This window comes from Trematomus bernacchii, unplaced genomic scaffold, assembly GCF_902827165.1.
Source record: "Trematomus bernacchii unplaced genomic scaffold, fTreBer1.1, whole genome shotgun sequence".
Lineage (NCBI taxonomy): Eukaryota > Metazoa > Chordata > Actinopteri > Perciformes > Nototheniidae > Trematomus > Trematomus bernacchii.
This window is the reverse complement of record NW_022988066.1, coordinates 4,732,388-4,759,373: the sequence shown is the minus strand read 5'-3', so window position 1 is coordinate 4,759,373 and position 26,986 is coordinate 4,732,388. Positions and strand designations below refer to the sequence as shown.

At 39.6% G+C, this 26,986-nt stretch overlaps 1 protein-coding gene across 1 annotated transcript in view; it reads left to right on the top strand.

Moving 5' to 3' along the window:
* prkcaa (protein kinase C, alpha, a) overlaps positions 1 to 26,986 on the top strand; it is a 143,523-nt gene that overhangs the window by 49,712 nt on the left and 66,825 nt on the right. The window contains exon 3 of the mRNA XM_034120385.1: positions 5,107 to 5,189. Coding sequence (XP_033976276.1) covers positions 5,107 to 5,189 — 83 coding nt within the window. The remainder of the gene's footprint in view (positions 1 to 5,106; positions 5,190 to 26,986) is intronic.

The following is a 26,986-nucleotide window of genomic DNA, read 5'->3' as shown; positions in this document are numbered from 1 at the left end:
GAAAATAACAACGAGGAATAATGAAAGCTTTCCAGTCTGGGAAGAGAAGCCTTTGTCAGGAGCACCATTGGGCAGCAGGGCTTCATCTTCATATCGAAGAACTGTTGAATTAAAATCACCCCCACTTCTCATGTACTTTCTGATTTCAAGAGAGAGTCTCAGGAAATTGTTCCTATGGCCTTATGACCTTGAAAAGATTTGGCAGTAATCGATATGCCGGAGTGGGAGTAGGAGTGGGTCTGAGATTATCTGATGGGAAGAAAAGTGTTGCAGTCTGTTGTGCTGGAAGGCATTATTGATTTGAAAACCCTTAAGCCGGCTCACTTGCTGGATAATTAATCCTACCCAGAGAGGAAGATATTTATTAGGTCGTAGGCAGACACATATCTACATTTATCTGGCGGCAATTTACAAATGATTTATCTAATATATCATATTCCAATCACTTGTATATAGACTCTTATTGCTCTTATTGCACTATTTCACTATTTCACTATTATACCATTTTATTTTTGTATTTACTTGCACACTTTTTTCAGTTTTTCAGTTTCATTGTGTTGCACTGTTAGTGGAGCCTGGGACCTAAGATGTTCATCGTCATAACTACACTGTAGCTATGTACGTATGACTAATAAAAGCCTTGAACCTTGAACTAACCCCTAAACCAAAAACCACAATCTAGCTGCTCTCTTTCCTCAAAGGTGATTAAGATAGTGTCAGAGGTAGGCTAACACCTTGCAGAGTTTAAGAACAAATATCTCATCTAGCCTCCTGTCTCCTTGTACACGACACTGTGAGCTTTAATTGCTTTATATTCATTTATTAGTCACCAATGTCCTTCCTTTAATCCAATAGCTAAGAAAGAAACACCTCTAAATGAACCCTGATGATCTCATACTGTCCTATTTTTGTGTTTTTCATGCTTTTTTAATGATACGCTAAGAGAAATACCCGTGGCTAATCCACACCCACCATTGGTGAAATATAGGGTACATTATTCCCTGGCAGTAATGCAGTTACTATGAAGCTAGCTTGATGCCTTTGTCTGCTAATGGAGATGTTCGACTAAGATGGAGTAAGAAGTGATGTATGTGTTGCTCCAGAACTACACCACTGGGAGAACAGGAAGCTGAGCTCTAATGAGGAGCAGCATAAGACGACGAGTTTCAGCCCCCTTCATCTTTGACCTATATATCGATCCCATTTTTTAATCTTTCTCCACCTCTGTATCTCATATTTATATCTTCTGCCTCTTTCGTCTCCCTTTTTCTGTCACATACTCTGAATAAGTAATGGTTAATAATAACATACTGATCCCTCTCATCACATTTTCCTAGAAGCCATCTTGAATACACTATACTGCTGGGCAATTCACAGAAGACATTATGTGAAGAAAGTGCTAGTAGTCGAAGAGCTATAGTGGCTTCAATGAGAATCAATTAAAGCTGAATAGTAATTATGGCTGAATGGATAAGGAAACTAAAACTCTGACTTCATCAATAGAAACATGTCAAAGGTCGGGTTTAAGCAGTGCCGCTTTGTGTTGGTGGGAATTGGTGCTACCCACACTACAATAGGCGCGTTCACACCGCAGTACTTTTCCCACTTTAGTTCCGATATAGTTCCAAAATGTCGCGTTCACACCAAAGAAATCCGGAACTAAAATGAGTTCATCAGAACCTTTTTTACCCCCTTTTCCGTCCCTGCTAGAGAGCAGGTACTTTCGTGGGAGAAAAAGGTCCCGTAAAACTCCAAAAACGTTTTGTGAAGCCGCCATTTTATTATCCTCGCATTAGCATTATTAGCATTAGCCCAGCGCACAAACGCAGAGAGACTAACTTATGGCAACACAAAAGGAAACATGGGAGCGGTGGAGATGAGGAGGTGTCGGCGTTCTGGCGATTTACTCGGAAGGCTTCTACTGAAGCCAGTCCCCAACTCCGGGGACTTCCGGCCGGGGACTTCGGGTGGCAGTATACGCGGTGAAGTTGTTTGCGGCCTGCCAGTAAACCCAAAGCAGAAGAAGAAGAAGTGACGTCAGCGGCTTCATTTGCCTAATCCTCCCCCAGGGACTTATTCCGGTGTGAACGCGATCTGTACTTAGTTCATGAGAACTAAAGAGTTCTCATGAACTAAGTTCTGATGAACCTTTGTGGGAAAAGTACTGCGGTGTGAAAGCGCCAAATGAGCTGTTTACTGTTGGATGAATTATGGAGGCACTGACTCAGGGAGATTTATGACCTGTCTGGTTTGTCGTTTGATGGTGGTATGAGTAATGGGTCATATTTTCAGGTTCTGTATTGACCGTATCAACTGATAGCCCCTAGTAGGAATAAGGAAGTGAAAGGGGTCGAGTAGAGGTGGTGTGATATGCTTGTGTGTTGGGGGTTGTATTGATGTGATATCATAAACACACATGAATTTGTAAGTAACCATACATTCTTTGTAACTCTATGCTAACAATAAAAATGTTGTATTTATTTTCTGCGATGCAGATCTAGTCAAAGCTTCAGGATACATTTACGTTGGTTTGTTTTTATCAAGTTACTGATTGTATCATCATGCTTCAAAGTTCAAGATTACTGTATCTGTGTAGAGAAGCCGGATTGTTGTGATCAGAGCTGTGCAATCCCTTCCTTGTGAAATATTGGCTTCAAAAACAACAACAATTCCTGGAGCTTCTGCGTGAATATTTACAACTTTATCAATGGTGCTGGAGTTAAAGGGCATTTAAAGAAACACATTCGGTGGACCTGTCAAGTTCTTTAAAAGCGTCAATGTTCAGATCTGTTGCAATCTATGTTAATAAAATATTCACGAAAAAATCACCTATGATCAATTGAAGTTAATGTTCTGACTGCCTTTGTGCAAACTCAAAAGACTTGAGCAGTAATCTAAACAAAACTGCTGGTATTGACTCAAGCAGTCAATACCGCAGTAGAACAAGTGTCTACATGTTCTGATTGCTCTAATTCATCAGTACATTTCTAGTCAGTATTTCTAGTACTTTCAACAAAAGTATACTTTAAAAACTGCACTGCCTTTTTATGTTTTTTTCATATAGTTTCTAGTGGGGCTTGACAATGCCAATTACCTGTTGAAAACTGATATTTCTTCCAGCTGTGCTCGAGTACATTTCGAAGTTATGCGACAGAGTATGTACGCAGAATGCCAACGACACACATTCTGTGGAGCAAAGTGGCTGCAAAGAAATGAGCACAAATGCTGTGATATGTGTAACTGAGAACAGAACATGTATGAACATATAAAAGAACAGACATGCCGATTCACAAATTATTTTTGCACAGTTTAAACCTGATCACCAATGGCTAAGTATGTAATATAACATGCATTATAAATTATGTATAAACCTTTCTGTATCTGCAGACATTTCATTAAAATGCAATATATGAGGTCCAGACTTAACTAATCTTGGTGATAATGTGCAGTTTGACAAGAAAGAAAGTATGCTCTTGGTGAGTTATGACTTAGACACAACATAGATGTGTAGTTTGAGCATTTATTAGCCACAATTCACTTAAATCAAATCGTGTTTTCCATTTTTTTAAACACATTCTTTATGAGTATTACACACATGTGCTCTGCTATGCTATATTCACAAATATCTGTCTTTATTCATGATTTCAGGGAGGCAGCTCTGACAGGACAGATGGTGGATGGGTATTTGACTCATTTCAAAACAAGTCAAAAATAATTATAATCTTAACAGCAGCACTGTCATTACTGTGTTTGCACGTCTAAATCATAGTTTAGACATTTAGGCTGAACGAGGAAACATAAACAGCTATTTAATGGGTAGATATACATAATGCATGAATGGTTTTTTATTGTTCCAGATGATAATGGTGTAAAACAAGCAATCTCAGATGATGTTTGATTTCTGTGCCACCCTAATTCTTTAATCGTCATCTGAAAATCAATCTTAATTTGGGGGTTCACGTGAGTTATTTTGGATTCTCTGTTGATAATGTCTGGGTTTCTGAAAGTTTTTTTTACATGCTATTCAATGGATTTTCTTGTTAGTATTTTACCTTTATGATTGATAGAGGTCAAACAGATTTGTAATGGGAGATAGGGAATGCAGAATGGAAGTCAAACTCTGGTCCACTGTAACAGGGAGTGAGCCCCCAATACACAGCTCTTCTTTAGTACATCTTCAGTTGGGTGGAGCTGTTTAAGAGCAATGCAGTGGAAAGAAGATATGTAGGTGAACGCAAGACGGGGATACACCGCACATCACTTTCCCTCACTGCTGAAACAGCAGTGAAACAAATCAAGCAGGGTCTCTGTAAAGGCATCACATCACTGATGCAACACAAACCACTAATGGAGTCTACACAGGGTCACTCAGTACTAAGTGAAGACTGTTGAAATCTACAAATTCAGATGCTTTCATCTCATGCCACACAAGTGTCGGCCTGGAAATCATGAAGTCCTGGGGAGAAAGTGAAGAGTGCTCCTGTCTATCAAAAAGAAAAAGGAGCTGACATAGCACCTATGTAAACACATCTATGTTTCACAAATGAGGTGGCCCTGCACAGACACAACAATGAGAACATACAGTCACACAATCAGCCCCCAGCCTGTCTTGTCTTGGTGTCAGGAGTCTCTTGAGAGCCGGTAACAGGCGCCTTCCTCCTCAGTGTGCATCTTGCCTGGCTGCAGACTACAGTGCACCCAGTGACCTGCCACTGGCTGTGTGCTCTGACAGTTTAGTGCAGTTGTATTTAGGGGTGTAGGCCTAGGTGTGTTCTACATGTCAGTTGTGAGGATGTGTTTGTCTTTGCTCCCTGTGGATCCAAAAGTGTGTGTACAGTGTCTGCCTTAGCTCCTGTTATGTCAGTGATGAGGTGGCACTGTACTTTGCAATAAGAGCAGTCAGCCTGCAGGCAGGACTGGCCATCTGGACTCATGGTAAAGAGCCTAGCCCAGATGTCAGTGTTTTCTTTTTTTCAATCCCTCTCAGTGTAATCAGATCTCTTTTTCTTTTTGCAGTCTTAACATATACATCAACTATAATACACAGTATGTTAACCATCTTGTTTTTTCTCCCCTTTTTTGTTGTCTTTCTTTCTCCCTCTGCAGTTTGCTGCTTTGTGGTCCACAAGAGGTGCCATGAATTAGTCACATTCAGCTGCCCTGGGGCAGATAAGGGGCCCGATACAGACGTAAGTAACCAAAGCCCAGCTGTTCCCTCTCACATGTTTGTCGGTGAGGACGTGCCTTTCCTGTCATTATACTCAAGTGCACATGCAGTGTCACCAATATGCAGTCAGGTCAACCAGGCCTGCCTCTTTTCTACACCCTTGCTCTTTTGGTAAGCTGTAGTGCTGCTTTGAATGATTGTTGTATTATGGAGCACTGTGGCAAAGTGGGCGGAGGAAACTGTACTTTACTCTTCCTCGGACCCACATCACTTTACAAGTATCGGTGTGACATGTTGACATGCTACATTTAACAACTTTTCTAGAGCTTGTACTGTAGAGGTAAATGTTTATCACAGCACATTGACTCGCATACAAAGCATCTTTGTTTAAGCTGTTCTCAAAAGAAGGCTTTAATATTTTAGTCTTCTAGAATCTATTCAATGAGTGCCATATACAAGTTACATTCAGCTGACTCATGATGAATCACAGCAGCAGCAGATGGCTTATTCAATTCTTCCAATGTACATGTTTCAGGGGAGTCACCGTGATTTAAATATCCCACTTAGTCAGTCACTGTCTCCAACCTCTAAAGAAATGAATGTGAGATTATTCTCTTTCTGTAGTAATACAATCAAAGTCAATATTCTTTCCTACAAACTAAACATATTTGAAAAGCAAGTTTTGACACAATAACATACTGACAGTGACCCCAGAAGGATAATGGAGTTCATAGTATATCTCCCAAAATTAAATTATAATTCACTCAGCAGGATTGAGTTCATGGAAAAGTATATTGGCAGATAGCCAAGCCATTAACAATGAGCTGCGTTGGCCCGGTGACAGATGGGAAATGTAGGAGTGGTGGCCAAAGCCAACACACCTACATCTGTCTTGGCTGGACAGAGACACACATACTAAACACTTAACACATACACTACAAATACAATTGTATTAGTCCAAATTGACTGAGCACGCTGTGGAAATGCTAATTTTGAATTAGCTTAGCTTTGTATGTATTTTTTTAATTAAAAAGTATATGATACTGGACCATTGGTGATCATTTAAAAACGCTTTATAATGTGTTAAAATGATTGTTAAATATCATTTATGATAATGTTTATTAATATTATTATGAGTGCTCATTACAATAATTACAGTGTAAGAAACAGGTTCTAAAGCATAATAGATCTGTTTATAATGCATTATAGACATCATTGAAAGTGTTATCTTAATTATTTTATTGGAATATGCAATTCATTTTTGATAAAATCAGCCACATTCAATGGGGTCTCCCATTTGCCTTTTTATCGGCTGCTATTACATGTGCCAGTAGCCAAGGCTTACCTGCATGCTAAGTGTGAAACTCAATTGACATGCCTGTGTGCCTGCCGGGCATGCATACCCTCTCAGTGTCACAGCAGCACTGCCTGGCCTCTGTAACTGGAGATATGTCAGTGTGTCATCGAAGATCATCAACCCAGAATCTTAAAATGGAGCATGGCAGGGATGACACGGAGAGCAGAAAATAGTCTGAGCAAGGATTCTCGATTCAAGCAGGCACTTGGGGACAGAATAATGAGCGGCTATCAAGTTTTATTGTGGGCAGGACAGTCAACTTTATTGACCTTTGATATCTGAGTGTTGCAGTTACATGTGTTTTACAATGAATGTATTGCACATAAAACACAAGTACAAATATTAGTCAGTTAGTCTGCCAACAGTTTTACATTCATTCCTGTTTCATACATTAAAATACTTTCTTGTATACAAACTGCAAAGTTCTACTTTCTCCAATGAAGAATATTGTATCTGTTAATGTTGCTGCATCAACATCCAAATGTGAGTTTCTCAAGAAGACCAGCACTATTATTCTTGCTGTGGTCAAACAGATTTAATGAAGCCTTTACTTTAATGCCATATGTCATTGCCACATGCTTAGACCTAAGGAGAAGTCATACTATATACTGATCCAACATACTAACACATACCTCACAGAAGTTATTTGAATTGAAATCCTTTATTGTCATTGTACAGGTACAAAATTAAATAAAGCAAGTCAGTGCATGTCTACATATCAACAAGCAAGAATAAAGAAAAGCAAAACTAATGTGTAGAGATCTAATCCGACTAGAGCAGACTTCTCTTAAAATACCAGTGGTAAATTATTCTCAGCCTTTCGTTAATGCGGGCACTCTGTGTGCTATTATGAAATTAATTAATGTGATCAAATGGCCACCACAAACCTAATATATTTTAAGAATATGTGAATATATTAACGCCTGCCATATAAGAATATTAGCTCCCTTTTTAATATACATTTTTGTGCACTTAGCAGTTCTGTTGCCACGGGCAACCACACATATTTAATGGCTTGGTGCCTCCCTGGCGTGCGATCCAGGAAGGCAATAACTCCCATGGCCAACAAATATCCTGAAGATCTGCAGTATCCAGGCTACCTGCATTTCGTGACTGTATTTTATAACTACCCTATTGTAAGAGATAAAGTGTTCACAAGATGCAGATCTTTTTCAGTAGCAAACTCATCATGGGCAGCTAGCCTTAGTTTGACGTGACAAGATTACCATGAATACATTGCTCCTTGAAGCCTGAGGGTGTTGTTTCAAAGGCAGGGTGGCTGCAGTTATGCACAAACTCACATGTAAGATTTCACATGTCATTTCTCTGCATAGTCGGTCTAGTAGTTGTACAGAGCACATTCAGTGGTGCAGTTTGAGATTCACTTTGAGATTCACTTTGAGTGCCATCTTTCTAGGAGAGAACTAACACTTGAATCAATCTGTTTGGTCACAGGCATGCTGCTCAAACCACTAGATTAAAGCATCTCATGACACATTTGACATTGTTTTCTAAATGTTCATGCACATTGGTAAAAAGGGTACTTGGTAAAAAATATTGTATGCAGAATGATGTAATATGCTGAATTTTCAGATTTATGAGAATCATTGAATTACCATATTAAAAAGTCTGCTGTTTTCCTCTACACACCATCAAACAACACTGTGCTTTTTGGTTGTTATAAGCAAAGTATACATTAAATACATTTTTGAGAATGAAAACATTATTTTGTTAATGTATTAAGATCATTATAACAATTACTTGATTGATGATCTGGTCAAATGAAATTAGTTTATAAATGTAACCACTATACAATTGGACCTTTTTAAAGGGATCACTTGTTGAGTTAGTAATAGTATCACTTAGAAAGCACATTCCATGCTAGTGTCAATTAGTCTGATTAAAGCACTTACTTTAACAAATTGTTTTCGTTTGACTGCCTGGTGTAACATTACCAGCAGGTCGAGTAAGTTCAGTGCTTTACAGGACAAGACCATCAATAATGCAAAAGCTTCCCGTTTCACTACAGGGGCTCAGCAGATGAAACTAAGAGGTTTGATGTGCTTGCATTTACGTGGGTGTGTGGCTGCTGCATCATTGATGTCCACTTAACCAGTGCAACACATATGACCCAGGGCAATCTGCTAGTCTTTGTGCACTGATTTCCCCTCTGATCACACACAAACACAATTAAACACACACACACACACACACACACACACACACACACACACACACACACACACACACACACAAACACACACTCCCCCTGGGGGCTGTTCAGTGCACAGATATCTGTGACAGAGTAACCGAGTTAAACAGTAGCACAGTGCCTTTTCTGTCTCCTCTACAGACACAACTGACCTGAGGGTGAAGTGGCAGCCTGGCAGAGCTCACACAGACACACAGAAAATGCCCTTCTTCCTCTACTTCTTCACAATATCAACCAGTTTAATGGTTTCAATAGCAGAGCTTCTAAATCACTTAGTGGAAGGGATGCAGGCATAAGGTATAAGCAGGCCTTCAGTTAATCTGAGAGAAATCAGCGGTGTTATATTATTGAGTTATGCTGTAGGCAGAAGTGTGCTGTAGGCAGAAGTGTTCTAATATTAAAAAGCACAAATCTCAAAGGTGGAGATGTTTTTTGGCAGACTCTAGAAGGTGTTTTGTTGACATGGGTTGGGATGCACACCATCTTTTTATATATACTCTTCTTGGAAATTGAAAACAAGATTAAATTTGAGTGTGCTGAAATTACATCATCTGTGACACAGGCATCCTGGGCACATCTGTTTTTTAAAGTCCATTTCCTTCTACCAAGAGTGTTGGTCATTTCCTACAAACAGGCATGTTCAGGCCCACTGGTGTAAAGAAGTCTTATAAAATGATGAAATATTTTCAGACTTTTTTTATCTCACTTTTGATATAAGCCTAGTCCATAAATACATAGGTAATTTTGAATACTGGATTATTCCTTCAAAATACCGACCATACAACCATGTTCACATTAAACTTCATCCAGATGTCAAGGCCAGTGGGCAGGCTGACACACACACGCGCACACGCACACGCACACGCACACGCACACGCACACGCACATTGGTGACTTTAGCAACAGGGTCTGTGCCGTGACAGTGTTGGATAATGTAGCAGTATAGTGACATCCATTTGCATTCGGATGTTAATGTTCCTTTACACAATGGAAGAGCTATACATTTATTTGTAAACCTAAACAGCATATTATAAACACAACCCTCCCATCTATAATGGTGCACACTATTACGTTACAACGCAAAAACACTGATTTCCCTGTCTACAGTCAACAATAAAACACAGCTTCTAAAAAATCTAAAATCTTGAGAAAAATCCCAAAACGCTATCTTAATACCATTTGCATGTAGACTACACTTTTCAGTTTGTGTTTAGGTCCATGTTTTCGTGCTTGAACACCCTAAAATGAAGTGCTAACCACTGTGTAAACCATGGTGCAGCAATTCAATCATTCAGATCAATATAATTGAGCAGTCCTTTTTAATGATCGCCTGCATGTCTATCAAGCAGTTTATGCCTGTGTGATGTCATGGCCTTTGCATAAGTACACTTCCCATCCTTTACTGAGTTGAATCCATGCACATGCCTTTAGCGACCCCATTATTGAAGCCTTGGCACAAGCACTGCTTCCAAGGAAACCTGCTCACAAAGAAACCTGATGCTACATAAATCTTCTTAGTGCACAGATTTGATTTTGGTGTGTGAGTGGTGACATGTCATGCAGAGCCCTGTCAGGGTACACTGTTTCAGATAAATGAGATCATTGTAGACTCAACCCCACAAGACATGCACATGCAATCCCACTGTGAAGTGCTAGATAGGATTAACTCTCTGCCTGGTAGCTAGAGCTGCAGCCTGTAGGGAGGACACAAAGCTACTCATGTCCTTCTACAGGGAATACACAGATGCTCTATACATACACTCATACATTGTTGTAGATGAGTGTGTAAAGCATGTCTGCATAAAGACGAGTTGTTTAAAGAGTGTGTTGGATGAAAAATCGAGGTTCAAATCCATCAAGTTCAAATACCTGTGCTACATTGTAATCTAACAACAGACCGACTAAAAAAGAGGGACTCAGATGGGAAGGGTTTAGATGAAGATAAAGACACCAAATGGCACAAATATATAAAGATAAAGAGACAAAATTGTACAAATATATAATGTCCCGAAAATAAAGCAGCAAGTATTTGATCTTAAGGCCTGTTTATTGAAATGCTCTGCTGAACATTCAAAAACCCTCCTGATGAGTATTGAAGATGCACTGAAAGTAACTCAGATGGATGATGATTCTGTTTTGGCTGAGGGTCTCATCTCGTATTAAAAGAAAAAATACTTTTAGCAGTGTTTTCAGACAAAAAGCATAATATATGAGTTTGACAACAATATGGAGATCACTTATAACTGGAAAAAACATTTTCCCAGAAACAATCTTCAAAAGCGCTGTTTGTCATGCATTTTAATGAAGCTGCTGTTGTTGACCATGCATCATAGTGTGTTGCCCCTGGCTTGCAGTAGATCCTGTATTGGATAAGACACAGGGTTATACACTTTCTCATCTCAGACCCTTAAGGAATATGGTGTCCTGAGGGGACACAGGCTAATATAAACAAATGTGTGGGCTTACAGAGCCATTCTCAAAATCGACTTCATACCCCCACTTGATTATGTAAAGATAATGTCATACAAGTCACAATAGAGCACTGAACGTAGATTCACCCACAGACAGATGAGAATAGATGTTGTACGGACTTCCCATGCTCTGTGACAGACTAACATAATACAATTTGCATATAAACTCCTTTCAAACCGTCTGGGAAGTGTCTTTTGAGTCGCAATATTTTTGTAGCTGTTGCTGCATACAAAGGCAGTGTAAAAGTAATGTTATCGCTCTTTCGACGCAGCAGGATGTGTTTGTTTGATGCTTGCTGAGTGCTATAACCCTTCCTTTTTACTTTGCTAATATACAAATGATATTATGTAAAGTATTGGCAGAGGAATTGTGGGAATCAAATTATCAGTGCGGTTGTTGCTGAAAAAAACTATTTTGTACAGCCTCTACATATCGGAGAAATTATTGAATTCTAATGCCTTATCTGCACAATGGTTACTTTATCTATCTGTGATTGTAAGGACACTGCTGCTAGGATACGATTCATGTCAACAGCTTGATTCAGCTATAGGGTCAGTTGATGAAAGTCACTTTTAAATACTGTGATTTGTATGATAGAAGCCACAGGATTATTAGCCTGGTGCAGATATGTAAACACTGAAATAATATGAGCTTTTGTCATTGAACCTCTCCTCTTTGATTCTTATCAAAACTTACAGTAAATGGCTTGAAGGTCTCTCCGCAGTAAGAGGGATATGAGGGGAACGTCACACACTTTTTACCAGAAGGCACAAAACAAGGACAACAGAAATATGACCAATCTTTCTTTTGCTGTATACACACACAACCTACACAACAACACACATCAGAGTCAATGTAATTCTAAGTGAGGACATCAGAATAGTTGAAACTAGTCCAAACTCTGTACATTGCTGCTTTAGTTACATGACAAATAGAGCCTTTTTAGGAACATGTATTACAAGATAACCTTTATATCATTTGAAAAAAAAAAAAAAAGGTTTCCAGTGATAATCAGTGTTGACTCATACTTTATGGAGAGGGCCCTGGGCTGCATGCTGATGGTATTTTTACACTCTGGGATCCTAGTGAACACCAACGGATCTTCAGTCTCTTCTGCTAATGGTCTGTGACAGGCCTGTCTCAAATGTGGTTGGATCAAGACTTTGCCTGCAGAAGATGCTGCAGTGGATGTAAGTGCTTACGTACACTGAAGTGTGTGTGTGTGTGTGTGTGTGTGTGTGTGTGTGTGTGTGTGTGTGTGTGTGTGTGTGTGTGTGTGTGTGTGTGTGTGTGTGTGTGTGTGTGTGTGTGTGTGTGTGTGTGTGTGTGTGTGTGTGTGTGTGTGTGTGTGTGTGTGTGTGTGTGTGGTGTGTGTGTGTGTGTGTGTGTGTGTGTGTGTGTGTATGTGTGTGTGTGTGTGTGTGTGTGTGTGTGTGTGTGTGCTGTGTGTGTGTGTGTGTGTGTGTGTGTGTGTGTGTGTTGTGTGTGTGTGTGTGTGTGTGTGTGTGTGTGTGTGTGTGTGTGTCCATGGCCTCTACAACATTGTATGAGACATTCTCCTGTGCTGTCAATTGCTTGACGTTTCAACATTGACGCAATTCTTCACAGTCAAACTATTTTCTTGCTTGACCTTGAATGCAGAATCTTACTTTCTTCACAGCCCCTGAGTTTTTTTAGTATACGTACAGTACATATACACCTTAATACAAGGTATAATATGTTAAAGGCTGCAATTAAATTAAATGTGAATAAAACATTCTGGAGAAACAGGGAAAGAAGTAGGCGAGGGTTAGGGTTATCGCCCAACCATCACTTTACCTAACATGTACCATTGTACCTACTTCTTTGTTTTGTCTTGAAAGTGAACATACAAAACATTTTTAATTTATTTTTTCAGTTTGATAGTAATGCTTAGACAAAATATATAAAAAGAGCCTATTTCTAATTCACGTTGCAAACAGATGCTGTGCCTCAGTCGATGCTGTCAATAGGGCAAGTTTGTCATTACCAGTGCCTGAAATGAAGTTTTCATCATCCACCATTCATTTGCAGAATCTTGACAGAGACCTTTATGTGGAGGCACTAGCTTTGACTACCGACAAACTTAACAGGAAGCCTAGCGAGGAGAGCAAAGATATATCGCAGCAACTAGGGATGGCGCAGAGCTCAAGACATGCATGGAAGATTTTTATAGATTAAAAACTCACCTTGGTGGTATTTCCGCTCTACATACACGTATATTGTAATTATCTAAAGATATTGACTGTATAGTAAAAGTATTTACACCTAACCCTTTGTCTGCAAAAAACAATTGTGTTCGATAGAGGGTTGACTGAGTGAAGTGACCATCATTGGGGTTTGTGCCTGAGAGCCCTTTTGAAAGCCTACATATTGGCTCTTTTGCTGGCCTTTTGCCAGTTTCAGACCCTGCAGAATCAGAGGGAATCTTAAGAGCTGCCATTTCACACTGACCTTCAAGTGAGATCAGATAAAGAAATGCCAGAATTATAGTTTCTTAGCTATAATGCATTGCACCACAGCTTGAAATTCAGTTAACCTTTTACAGTGTGTGTACTGCAGACTGGGAAATGCAGGGGATACTGGACACACATAGCTCTGTTTGACAGTTTTTATTGTAATTTAAACTACCAGCTTTAGCACAGCAGGGCTTTGTTCTTTCAATGATGTTTTCTTATCTGAGTGGAAGAACTCATTGCAGTTATTTTGCTCTGTAATATCACTTATACTGTACAAATGAGAGCAACAACTTCCCGCCCACTAACATTTTCTATCTGTGTGTCAAGAACAAACTGATATGACATACAAGTAAGACACATTTCAGGAAATGTCTTCATTACAGATTAATAACTATATGCAAGCACCCAGAATGCACTGGGCTTTTAAAGGCTAAACATTAATGTTCCTTTTGCTTCAGTTTGATGGGAACCAGAATTCCTGATGCACATGCACACACAGCCACCATAACATAAAAATGTTAATATACACACAAACAAACCCTCAGAAGCTTGCAGTGCTCTGAAGTCACACACAATTAAGAATGTGAATAACACACACATACTCTTACTTACAGTAAAAACCCACATTCCATCAGTCCCTCCGAGGTTTGTTTACAAAAAGTATTTGGCCGCCAGTCTTGCTCCAACCACGCTAAGTATTACTAATGACCAGCGCATGGGAGAGTTGAAATTGCTCTTGACCTCAAATCGACTCTGTGTCACAGTTCCTGCAGGACGAGAGTTTGTCCTTATGAGTGCCTGCTAGCTCACTATGAAACATATTCATCTCAACATCTCTTCCATATCAGAAAAGAGTTTTAAAGCACCCGGTGGTTTTGCAAGTTTAAGGTTTTATATTGATTTCTTTGGCTGTCGGTGATTTCAAATAACTTCAGTATTCTATACAAAATAAACCTCCAGATATGTAAAACAGTTTTGATTGATGGATGATCCATATATCTGGAGATTACCTCTGGTTTTTATTAACAAAGTGTCACTGTGTCGTAATCAACACTTTGTTCAGGGCAAACTCATTTCATGGGTGGCGGCGTAAAAAGATCCTGTCAAACAGGCAGATGGGCTATAAATGTCCTGCATGTCAGTCCACACAAAAACACTTGAAATAGAAGCCTGAGAGGGTCTGAAGTCTAAACTTGACCCATCATGTAACAGCGCGGCCTGAAGCTGAACCCCAGAAACAGAATGATACAAGTTACAGTCAGCCTGCCTCTCTCCTTCTCATTCTGTATGAAGTATTTCAGTCTCTTATTTTAGTATAAACCAGTGATAAAAAGGTAAATGATTAACCTTATCCTCATACCTTTGATGATTGCTTGATTTGCGATCTGATTACAGTTTAAATCATATTAGAGCAAAATGTACTGAAGGGATTATTATCTGGCTAGGATTCAGGACTTGCCTCCAATTATTTGTGTTGATACTTTTATTTGAAGGAATACACTACCTGACTAACATGATACAATCTGAAGCAAATATGTAGTTGGATGGCAGTCCTTGTAGTAGAAATACTGTAACTAGTGTTTTTTTATACACAGCAAATATTTCCTTTACAAACACATCCCCCCTCAGCCTCACTATGTTTCTTTCTCACACATGTTTTATTTATCAGATCAGGTTATAGATCCCTGGTTATCCCTGGAGTAGCGCTTGATCCTGGTCTATAATAAATATAAATACAAGAATCTTCCCTTCTTTCTATCCTCTCCACACTCAGCTCAGAACACTTTGCACAGGCACGACAGTAGGTTTGCTGAATTCCTGGTATTCTGGATGTGTCGAGGTGTAAAAAAACAAGACACACACACACACACACACACACACACACACACACACACACACACACACACACACACACACACACACACACACGTAACTTTTATTGGATTTTCTGCAACTCAAACCACTGAGCACAAAGGAAAGAGCAAAACCACAGAAAGCCTAACAACCAAGTTACTGCCAAAGACTGCTGGCTCATTACAGTGATAAAATACCCTGCCAAGATTCTGGCAATTAAATATCTTCATTGAACACATATTGTAACATATTTTAAATTATTAAAACCCTGACAGGTGGCCTATTATTTTGTCTTTGGGCATTTACAACATGACGGTCCATTATTTGTAATTCCTACCTGTTACCATGCTACCTGTTACCATGATGGAGAAAAGGAATAGTAAGTCATATTAAGTAGAACACAGTCCAGTCATCTGTATTTTTATGTGAACAAAACATTCGGGAGAAATGGTGAAAGTAGTAGGCGAGTGTTAGAGGTTAGAGGTTAGGGTTATCGCCCATCTATCCCTCTAACCTACTCTTGTTTTTTCTTGAAAGTGAACCAACAAAACATTTTTTTTTTTAAAAGCTTGATAGTAATGCTCAGACAAATGGTGCAGAGCTCGTGATGGAGAAAAGGAATAGTAATTCATATTAAGTAGAACACAGTCATCTTCCAGTCCTTGCGACAGCACTGCCAACCCCCCTTGTCTACCCTTCTGTTTATGCCCCGCGGTGGATTTAGCAACATGTAGTAGTTCATGTAATTCTCCATGTCCACTTGTTGCTGATGCTAGAGGAGCTGTAGATTTTGCACTAACATCTGTAGCATGGTCGAGCTGTAGATGTTGTACTAACATCTGTAGCATGGTCAGTAGCAGTAGCACTAGCAGTAGCTACTGACAATAGCTACTGGCCATGCTACAGCAGTGAGCAGCAGAGGCGGGGAGAGGTGGGGCTATCGTTATTTTTTCAGGAAATATTCGTATAGAGGCGATTACACGGACTCGTTTGACCCCCCAGAGCGTTTCGTTTGCAAATCTATCCACCTTGGGACCCGTTATCGTTTGTGGGGTCCGTTTGTTACGTCCTCGTGTAAATAATAGAAGAGAAAGAGAAACTATGCAGATACAAGCCGCTTAGTTCTCGTGTAAAGGCAGCCTAAGGCTGTCACCCACAGCACATGGCTACAGTATGCTAATGAACATTGCAAATTAACATTTCTGCAGTGTCTATGTGTGCAGGGGCTGTATTATAGAGAGCTCAATTTACTCCAGCTGTGCAAAGGCAAGCGGGAGATTTTTTCAAAGGGCTCTGAGGTTTCAGAATTTGTAAATTGAGTTCAGTGTTTTTTTCTGATATGCTTATCTCTAATGGCGCATTTCCACTACAGCGCGGAGCTCGCTTTAAGCGTGCCGTGCCCGGCCTGTTTTTGGTTGCGTTTCCACTTGGCGTAGTTCTGGCTAGCGGGTACTATTTCACAGTTTTTCTGGCCCCATAAAATCGAGGTTCTTTCCGGGCCAACAACCAGGCTGAGTCGGGCTGAGTATGCTAAACTAGAGAGAGAATCGCTGGCAAGGGGGCTACAACTACAACAAAATGAACATATTTAACCGTGATTTAATTGTAATACACGTTTCAAAATGATGCCGAAGTAACAACATACTGATACCGGTTAGTAAAAACCATGAATTAATGCTTTGACAAGTCTGCAGACAGACGGCAGGCGAAAAACCTTTTAAAATGTGTGTTGTCTAAATGGAGATCGGCTAAGCTAATGCAGTATATGCTCCGACCGTCCACACTCACAACAACGGCCTATACAGACATAAATAAACCAGCGACTGTATTCACCATGACACAGACAGTCTGTGGTTTGTACTTGTTTCACTTTTGTCTAGTTTCTGAACAGATATGAGGAGCTGTGAGCTTGAGTGCTAACAGCTAACAGCTGATGTTGTTTTTCTGTAGTTCTCATTGAAGATGACGTCACGGCTCCGCCTACACTGTGTTACTATAGTTACTGCCCCAGCTACTAAACTGTAATGGAAACGCAGCATAAAGTGAGCCAGTCCTAACAAGGCCTAACGAGGCCTAGCCATACCGAGCGAGGCCGAGTGAGGCCCTGTAGTGGAAATGCGCCATAAGTAGTCCGTGTATACAAACCATGGCAATGAAACAGTAATAATACAGCTGGTCTTTTTGAATTGTAATTTGTGAGAGCCTTGGGGTATTGTTAGAGTATTCAGCATTCTTGTTATAAACCTAACATTATAAACTTAACATAAAACTGCCCGTATATGGAATTTTTAGCAAAACTGTTGGAAATGTTTATTCTTGAAGCGAAGAAAGGAAATGTGTGTCTGTATTGGCTCAAAAATAATAACATGTTATGTGCAGCAGGGGGTTTACACAGGCCATCACAATATGTAAAATTGCTGGGATATTAATTGGGGGGCATTAATGTTGTTTGTTTTCAATCATAAAGCTTTCGTTCTTTTATTTTACATTTTCTTTATTAGGTTGACAAATATTGCGTAGTATCTAAATTACTCAGGTGACTAACGCTGATACCTAGTTGCCAGCCAGGCAACCACTTTTAACAGTTAGTGTTGAGCCCTGGCTCCCAAAAACTGAAATCACATTTTGGCAGACTTTTTTAAGCATACATGGCGTGTTTAATAAATAACCTCATGAACCAGTGAAGAGTCGTTCAACCAACCTTACATATTGTCAAGCTGGTCCATGAATACTGCTGGAAGAGGAGCACCCTATCGCCTTGCTACTAGAACTGTGATGTAAGATGACAATCATTTGTACAAGTCACAGTTAAAAGGGCAACTTGGGGCAACAGTTAGAATGCCATCTATTATCTGTAGCTCTGCTGTCAGACAGATGTGTGAACAGATACAACAGGACAAGGAAAACCCCCTGTGAGCTGTGGTGGCATCCTGCCCTCCCTCTCAGCACTCAGCAGCTTAGTGAAAGGCCAAGAGGAATCAGGGTGGTGATTTATAATCTAAAAATAGTAACCTTGCCTAGCCCAACACCTCTTGTCTGTATAAAGGATAGCTTCAATTTTTTCTCTTCAAAGCCTCTCCTCACCTTACTAACCAGTGATGATACTCCCATAGGTGTAGTCCAAGACAAGGATGTATTCAAGAAAGAAGTAGGCAGCAATGTGTGTGTGTTACGGGGAAGAAGTGATTATTTCCGGCTTTTGATTGATTATTTCAGTTCTATGTTACTAGCTTTGGTTTAAAATGTTTTGATAAACACGCGTGTGTGTCTCTATCCATGAGTGACTGGGATGCGTGAGTGGCATACTGTAGTTCTTCTTGTATAATAGGGTTTGAAGGGAGGAGGAAAATGATGATTAACACAAATATATAGGTTTAATATATAAATGAAAGTTGACAATTTAATAACCGTGACAGAATAAGTTGACAGAAACGTGGCTTGCATTACTTGCTTCAACACATTGACAGGGTTTTGGCGATGACTCTTCAAAACGAGTAGCAGTTGTTCTTCTAAGTGTTTACTTGCAAATGTACAGTATGTGTAAAACAGTGCATACACACACATATACTCACAAAGAGGAGCCTACGGCTACCTCCATTTGAAATGTCACCTTCCAATGAGGGATGATGGGTAAAAGAGGCATCAGACTATGAGGTGAGGGTGTGAATACAGACACATAATTCATTGAGGGGAGTTTGGTGGGGTCAGTGCCTGTATGATGCTGGATATTGGGGAAATTATTCACCTTTGAGCATCACTGTAACATCTCTTTTTCAAACCTGTAGGGAACAGATGGGTCAAAGAGATAAGTGAATGAAGGAAATGAGAGAGATGAAGTGATGATGAGTGTGCCTCATTTCACACACTCTCTCTCTCTTTGTTCCTGCAATAAAATCCCCCGACAAACATCAGGGTTGTTTTGGTTCTAAATAGCTACTATTTATTTGATTGCATGAAGCTGATTGCTAGAGAATTGCGATGTATGAACCCTTTAAACCGCATCTTTCTCTAGCTAGGTCAGAAGTGAAGTGATAGTATTGGTACCAAGGCTGGAAAGTAAACGTCACGCATTGTGCACTTTAAGTATTTCCCCTTTCTGCCTGAATAAAGTAAATTTCTAAGCCACCTACATAGGCGCTTTCACACCAAGTACCTTTCCCAGGAATAGTTCCCGGAACCTTTCCCCGGAACTTTTATTTCCTGGAACTATCTAGTAAATTGCGTTCCGCAAACAACTTCACGGCGTATACTGCCACCCGAAGTCCCTGGCCGGAAGTCCCCGGAGTTGGGGACTGGCTTCAGTAGAAGCAGCCTTCCGAGTAAATCGCCAGAAGCGCCGACACCTCCTCATCACTCCACCGCTACCATGTTTTATTTTGTGTTGCCATAAGTTAGTCTCTCTCTGTTGGTGCGCTGGGCTAATGCTAATAATGCTAATGCAAGCAAATAAAATGGCGGCTTCACAAAAAGTTTTCAGAGTTTTACGGGGCGTGGTTTGCAATTCGCCCAGCCAATCAGAAATTGGAACCTTTTTCTCCCCAGGAAAGTCCCTGCTCTCTAGCAGGGACTAAAAAGGGGTGAAAAGGTTCGCAAAAAAAAGTTCTAGTTCCAGATCTTTTTGGTGTGAACGCAAAATCCCAGGAACTATCGGAACTATTCCTGGGAAAAGTACTCCGGTGTGAAAGCGCCTATTTATAACTGAGTTTCTAATTGGCTTTTTCTTATAGTGAATGACAAAGACTTTGAACAGGGAAACTGTTGGTGAGGCAGAGCGGCATGATAAAAGGCAGTATCATAACACAACATTTACACCCTCCAATTCTGAATAATTTCATGCAAAGTCCAACTAATACTGAAACTAACGACAACTAATCCCTAGGTGGCTAAAAAGTTGGTTTCCGCCACTGAGCTGTGAAGCATTTGTAAAATAATTTTTTTTATCAGAAGGTGAAAGCACATTGTATCACTACTACAGTCAAAAACAATGACTGCTTCCAAATTAAGGGCAGCAACAAATAAAAAGCATGGTTACTTATCTGCTTCATAAACAGTAATCAGGTGACTCCAGTGCAGATAATAAGATGTGTTGCTGCATACCCTGAGTTATCTGAATACCCAGGTTTATTATGGGTAAATGAACCTAGACTGTGTATTCCTTGTCTTGCTGCAGCACCAAACGCAAATTACAATAATTTTGCTGCCCTATACAGCCAGCACGCACAGTCTTTTTCTTTAAGTGTACCCTGCCTGTCATGTCTTGAGTTTCACTTTGATAAACAACATTTCCATTTCTTATCGGCACGGTCTTGTTATTTACTCTTCATTCTGAGATAAGATAGAGTTCTTTATCGAGTTTTGGTTCCATGATGGATGGCGGAAGGTCATAAAATGGAAGGAGAAAAAGAAAAGAGTAGACTACTTGGACTTGTATTTGACCATCAATTGCTCCATGTTCATAGCAGTAATAATATAGTGAACAGTACAGGTCTTTACCTCCCAAAAATCCTTTATCAGGAATCCACAATGTGCCACACATCTAGAGTATATGTTGTTTATAAAACATGCAATTGAAATCACGTGAAGAGTTCTTATTTTGTCGGGGTTTTGTTTTCAAGTCTTTTTAGTTTCCAGAATGCATTATGCAAATTCAGAAATTAAATCTTTGTGTGCATGTTTGATGCGGTTCTGTCCTAGATGTGTTATCCTGCATCTGTTCTGAGCTTCACAAGCCATATGGTATTGCCATTCTTGCCAATTGTACCTGTTAAATATGTTAATTGCCAAAACTAATTACGGTGCTCTTTGGGCGCAGATGCTAACTGTTGTTCTAGAAATCACTTTAAAGCTTGAATATTTGTTGTTATGAGATTCTTCACAGTCATTTGGTCCTTGTAATGTGTCTAACGCTGTCTAATCTGCTGCTCTATTTCATGCATAATACAAACCAACTACCAATATAGCTCACAGGCGTCTTTTTTAGTGAAACAGGCTGAACAGATGCTAGACGAGCAATAACTGAGTCTGACTCTGACTCACCTGACTTATTTTCTTTTAAATGAAAAATAGCTGAATGTCATTTGGACTGAAACAATGTATGGAGGATGGAAGGTAACCCTGGTCTTTGACATCATCACTTTCTGCCGTCCCCTTCCCCCAGCTTCTGTTGGAAGCCCCTGCTTAGCTTCACCCTTCCACGCTCTTTATTAACAGAGGCTGGTTGGTGTCCTGTTTGCTAATTAAACTGGATTGGAGAGCATGGCTAATTAGCTGACATCACTGTGCTGAAGCCCTTTCTGTTTTCATCACTATCTCCTGGTTGCCTCCAAGTCTTTTGATCAGCTTTCTGCCCTTTCTCTGTTTTTGATCTGTGACTTCACATTTAAATATAGCTGGGATTAGTACCTGGGCAATTTATATAATACATTTAGGGATTAGTTTTAGGACACTGTGCTCTGAAGTTATTGGAAAACTAAACTGATTATCTTTTTACTTTTGAGGGCATTTTTCTCTTAAAGTATTTCCCTTGGTGCTCTATTTTGTGTTTTTGTTGAACTTGAACTATGAATACTGGGTACTCCTGTTTATGAAAGTACTGGAAGGAAACTGATGTTGATATTCTAATTTTCCGAACAAAATTTGACCAATACATAAAGTGAGTAATCTTAGTTGTGTTTGAGAAATGTGTTCTACTGTTGCAAATGTAGGCAACATATCTAAGTCTGCTTCCTTCTTATTATCCTTATCAAATTCATCAGTGTTAATTGTTTTCATCAGTATGAATGTAAAATTAGATACAGTAGCTAACACAGATAACCTCAATCCAGTTGACACCACCCTTCTCTTTAATGGATACACTGCAAACTGATGCACTCATGTCAGCACGAACTATTAATTGTTTGCTGGATTAGATATAATGGATTGGCTATAAAGAGCCACATGAAAACAGAAAAATATAGATGGTTATCTACTCTATTGCACCGCATGACGCAACATCGCTCCCTCTCTGTGTGCGTGACATCAGGGCAATCCTATTGGCTCTTCTAATATCTGTAGCCAAAGGGCAACGCATCATCCAGTCAACATGTAGCACCCACTGGCTTTGTTTGCCTTCTTGCATTTAGCCTAGTGACTGACATTATTATTGCTTTTGGCGAAACACTCGGCGTCCCCTGCTGTTCTGGTAGAGCAGCGCCACCCAGTCTGTCTTGAATTTCCCATTAAGTCCCAATTAGGCTGTAATAGGCGATATAAGCCACAGGGGTAAACCGTGCCAACCCACAGCTTTCAGAGAGGATGTGCTATTGGACAACATGGTGTGCTCAGTGATGTGTAGTCAGGTACATTCATTTACAGGTTCCATTTTCTGCACATTACACTGGCCCTAATGAATCTGTAATTGGCACCTTTAAAATCAGTCAAAGCTGACAAAACATAATTCTGTTAGTTGTCTTTATATGATTACTTATTTGAGTAATTTATATAATAAACATACCATATTTAGTATGAGATTTGTAACTAGTCTATTTGATTTGCTTGACCTAAAATGTGTCCACTTGTGACGAATATCTGGAAAACAACAACAATCGGTTTCAGCTGCACTTTGTGTTTAGTGCAAATAACCAAATGTTTGCATTAGGCCTGTCTACAATTATTTTATTACCAATTCATTGTTAGGTTTATAAAAAAGTGAAAACATTTCCATCCAAGTTTCTCAAAGGTGATTTTAAATGTCATGTTTTGTCAGTCCCTGTTAAACATTAGCATCCACAAGATAGCATTATTATTGTAACCACGTTTACATGCTGACTGTATAATTATTTTCTTATTGTTATGCTAATTAATATTTTACAGAAGTGCTGCCATGGTTGTAGATAATTAGATCCGTTTGAGTGTTGGTCAGAATAAAAAGCAATTTGAAGGCAGTTGTTTTGCTACATTTTGACAGAGTTAATCCTGCAATTTAAAAATAAATGTATATTTGTATCATAACTACAAATAATGACTGACACTGCACAAACAAGAACTAAACTTGAGGCGACACACTCTCACTTTTTACACAAAAGCTATCATTTCGACGAAATCAGAAGGGCAAGTGTCAGTTGTCACAGTCTATTGCGGTGGTTCACCACTTTTTAGATCCACACAGCAAGTCGAGCAGCTCTCAAAGCTTAAGGAGATTTTTGCTGATTCAACACTATCACCTCAGTCGGCCTGTTATCATTATGTCTTTTTGTTGTAACTATTTGATGTAATCTCTCAACATTTAAGCCATGTTCCACCCATCAAAAGCTGATGTGACAGTTTATAAAAATCCATGATCCATGTGCAGCTGAATATGGCTCTTATTCGCCATCGCTCATTCATGTAGATGAGAGGGAACAAAGCAAAGGGGGTGGAGGGCAAAAGGATAATCCTTCAGGATCAGCTGTGTGTGGGAGGACATGAGTAAGTGCAGCTGGTGCAGCCTCTCTCTACTGTCTGCCTATCTCTCCATGTCTTGTCTGTCTCTCTCTGACACACTGACTGCTGGCCTGTGCACTGTGTGGTCTGGGCTGCTAATTGGAAAATGTGCACTGTATGTGATTATGTAATATGCTCTCTTCATGATTTGCCAAAATGTCAAAAATATTTTGGGCATTGTAGCTGACACTTTCAACTGAATACAAGTGAACGTATTATTTGGAACTTATTTGTATTCTGAACAGGGGTTATCAATTGTTTTGTTCAGACCTGCTGTCAAAACTAGATCCAGAATACAGGCTCTGTTTAACCCCCCAGTTTAATTCATTCAAGTCAGTAATCATACTGCATACCTGACTGGTTTGAATGTGATTATTTGTTCAGCAGATTGCCTCAGCTGTATTATTTATGCTTACTGTGCGTTGTGAGGGAGGAGTTAAATGCTCTTAAGATGATGGATATCTTAGATAAGCCGACCATCAGCATCTTACTACTAATGCAGAAGCGTTAGTAGTAGCGTTTGAAACGTCATGTCAAAAACCTGCTTAAAAAACTGAGGGTTAGGCCAGGTTTCTTCTACAGGAACAAGTCCTGTTTCTCGCTCGAGGCCAGGAAAAGGCTAGTCTCTGTGACCTTTTTACTTGTGCTGGACTATGGTGATTTGATTTATATGAATGCACCTGCCAATTGCCTGGTCAAGTTAGATGCTGCGTATCACAGTGCACTGAGATTTGTGACAAACTGTAAAGCATTAACCCATCACTGTACCCTGTATGCAAGGGCAGGTTTGCCTTCGCTAACTGTACGGAGGCTCAGTCACTGGTACATTTTGATATACAAAGCCATGTTAGGGAAACTTCCATCCTACATCTGCTCCCTGATCTCACGGCGAATTGTAAGTGGCTACTGCCTGAGATCGCATGCTGTGGTTTTATTAAATGTGCCAACTGCTAGGACTGTCCTAGGGAAGATAGCATTTAGATGCGCAGCTCCACTGTCCTGGAATAGTCTGCAATTGAAATGGAAACTGAGCAATCTGGTGCCACTAAATGTTTTTAAAGCTCGGTTGGATGCTACTCAATCGGAAGCTGTTGGTACCTGTTCATGTGGATAGTTATGTAAATTGTAATCCCTGTAATGATGCTGTATGATGTCCTTTTTGTTGTTCTGTTTATGTTTTTAATGTTTCATGTGGAACCTACTTGAGCAGGTCTCCCTTGAAAAAGAGATCAATGATCTCAATGGGATACAACCTGGATAAATAAAGGTTTGAAATGAAATGAAGACCTAAAGGCGGAGACATGCTTATTGGGAGATTGAGTTTTTGAAATGTTAAACTTGATTTCTTTGAATAAAATACTTTAAGTCCTGCTATTAAACGTTAGTATCAGGATAAACATTAATATATGTGATTTGAAATAAAGTGTTGCTAATTTAAAAATGTCTGATATCTTCCTAGGCATAAAAAGGATGCTTTCAGTGTCCTTAAGCACTAAATGAACATTTCCACAGATGGTTGGTGTTGTTGTTAATGAAGTGTGATGATTCAGTGATTACTTAATCAGGGCAGAGATTTTCTGCATTTTAGTCAAGTCATCTTCTCTCTTTTTTGAATTTTAGGTAGAGGCCACTGCAAGCTGCGTTTATTTCCCTAGTGTCCAACAGTGTGTTTGTGGTAACTGTAATTTGTTCAGCTCTGTTTCAGTTCAGGCCTTCATATACATGTGTGGATGGCTGAAAGACAAACAAAGGAAGCCTTTCCCTTTGTCCTATAAAGTTTTAAAGCCTCTGTAGACTGCTCTGTTGCATAAGACTACAGACCAGTGTCAAGCTGACTGGAATGGCAAACAGCAACATTGATTATTGTGGCGCCACATAGTGTAATACTGTCAGTCCTCACTGAGATATATGATATTTTCAGAGGAGAGTGCTTCATAAGCCGCAGGTTGAGTTCACGAGATGAATGAATGCACGTCAGGGGCCTTACTTCACAGTGTATATTTTAAAATACTGTAAATGCTGCAGGGGCACTGTCATCGATCTGTGTTGTGACGCTTACCTTCAAGAGGAACTTCAATTGAATTACAGTCCCATTCACCATACTTCAGGTATACACATGTATCATGCTGTATGTTTGCATTAGAATACATAATAAAACAGGCAATAACTGGTTCTGTTTGCTCTACAGATCACATAAAAAGATGTTTGTCTTCGAACCCAGAGATATTTACTTAAGGCACAGACGCTATTGAATTGCAAATTCAATAAATGTCTTATCTCACCAACCAAAGCACTTTCTGCTGGGGAGTTGAATATTTCACTTCTCATAACACGTGTTTATCCTTCATCTCTGCCTGGTTGTATGGAAATGTTACTCTTTTTTTCACATTGGATCCCATATTGTCTAAATGTATGATGGATGAAGCCCCAGCCAATGGTGATGAGTACCTGATAAAAAGAAGGGCTCTGCATTTGCTTCAAACTAGAAAAGGAAGCCGCCCATGCAAATTCCCTGGAATAACAAGTGCAAACAGAAGAGATAGGTTGTTTGGTTAGTGTGTGATTGTAAGCGTCAGTAAAAGTACCAGAAAGAAGGTGTGCCACAGATCACAAAATCAAATGAGACTGAACAAGGTTGTCTTTGATCATATCATTTTTCAGATCAGCAACAACAAGTTAACAACAGGACTTAAATGATCTAACTAAAAACGAATTTAAAAATAAAGTGACTCAAAGGTTAAAGAATTATATGTGATGTCTGATTTGTGTGGCAGTAAAAATCTACAATAAGAGGTTTTAGCCTATTTTACATCTTTTAAAATGCTCATGTAACCACCATCAAAACACACTTAACACTTTTGGAGAATTGGTGATAAAATATGAACCATCCTCGCCAATAACTATTCTCACATATTTTTGAAGGCATTTTATTTGGTGGTAGATTACAGGAGGTGATACGTTTTGCTCTGCTTATTACGTAAACATGC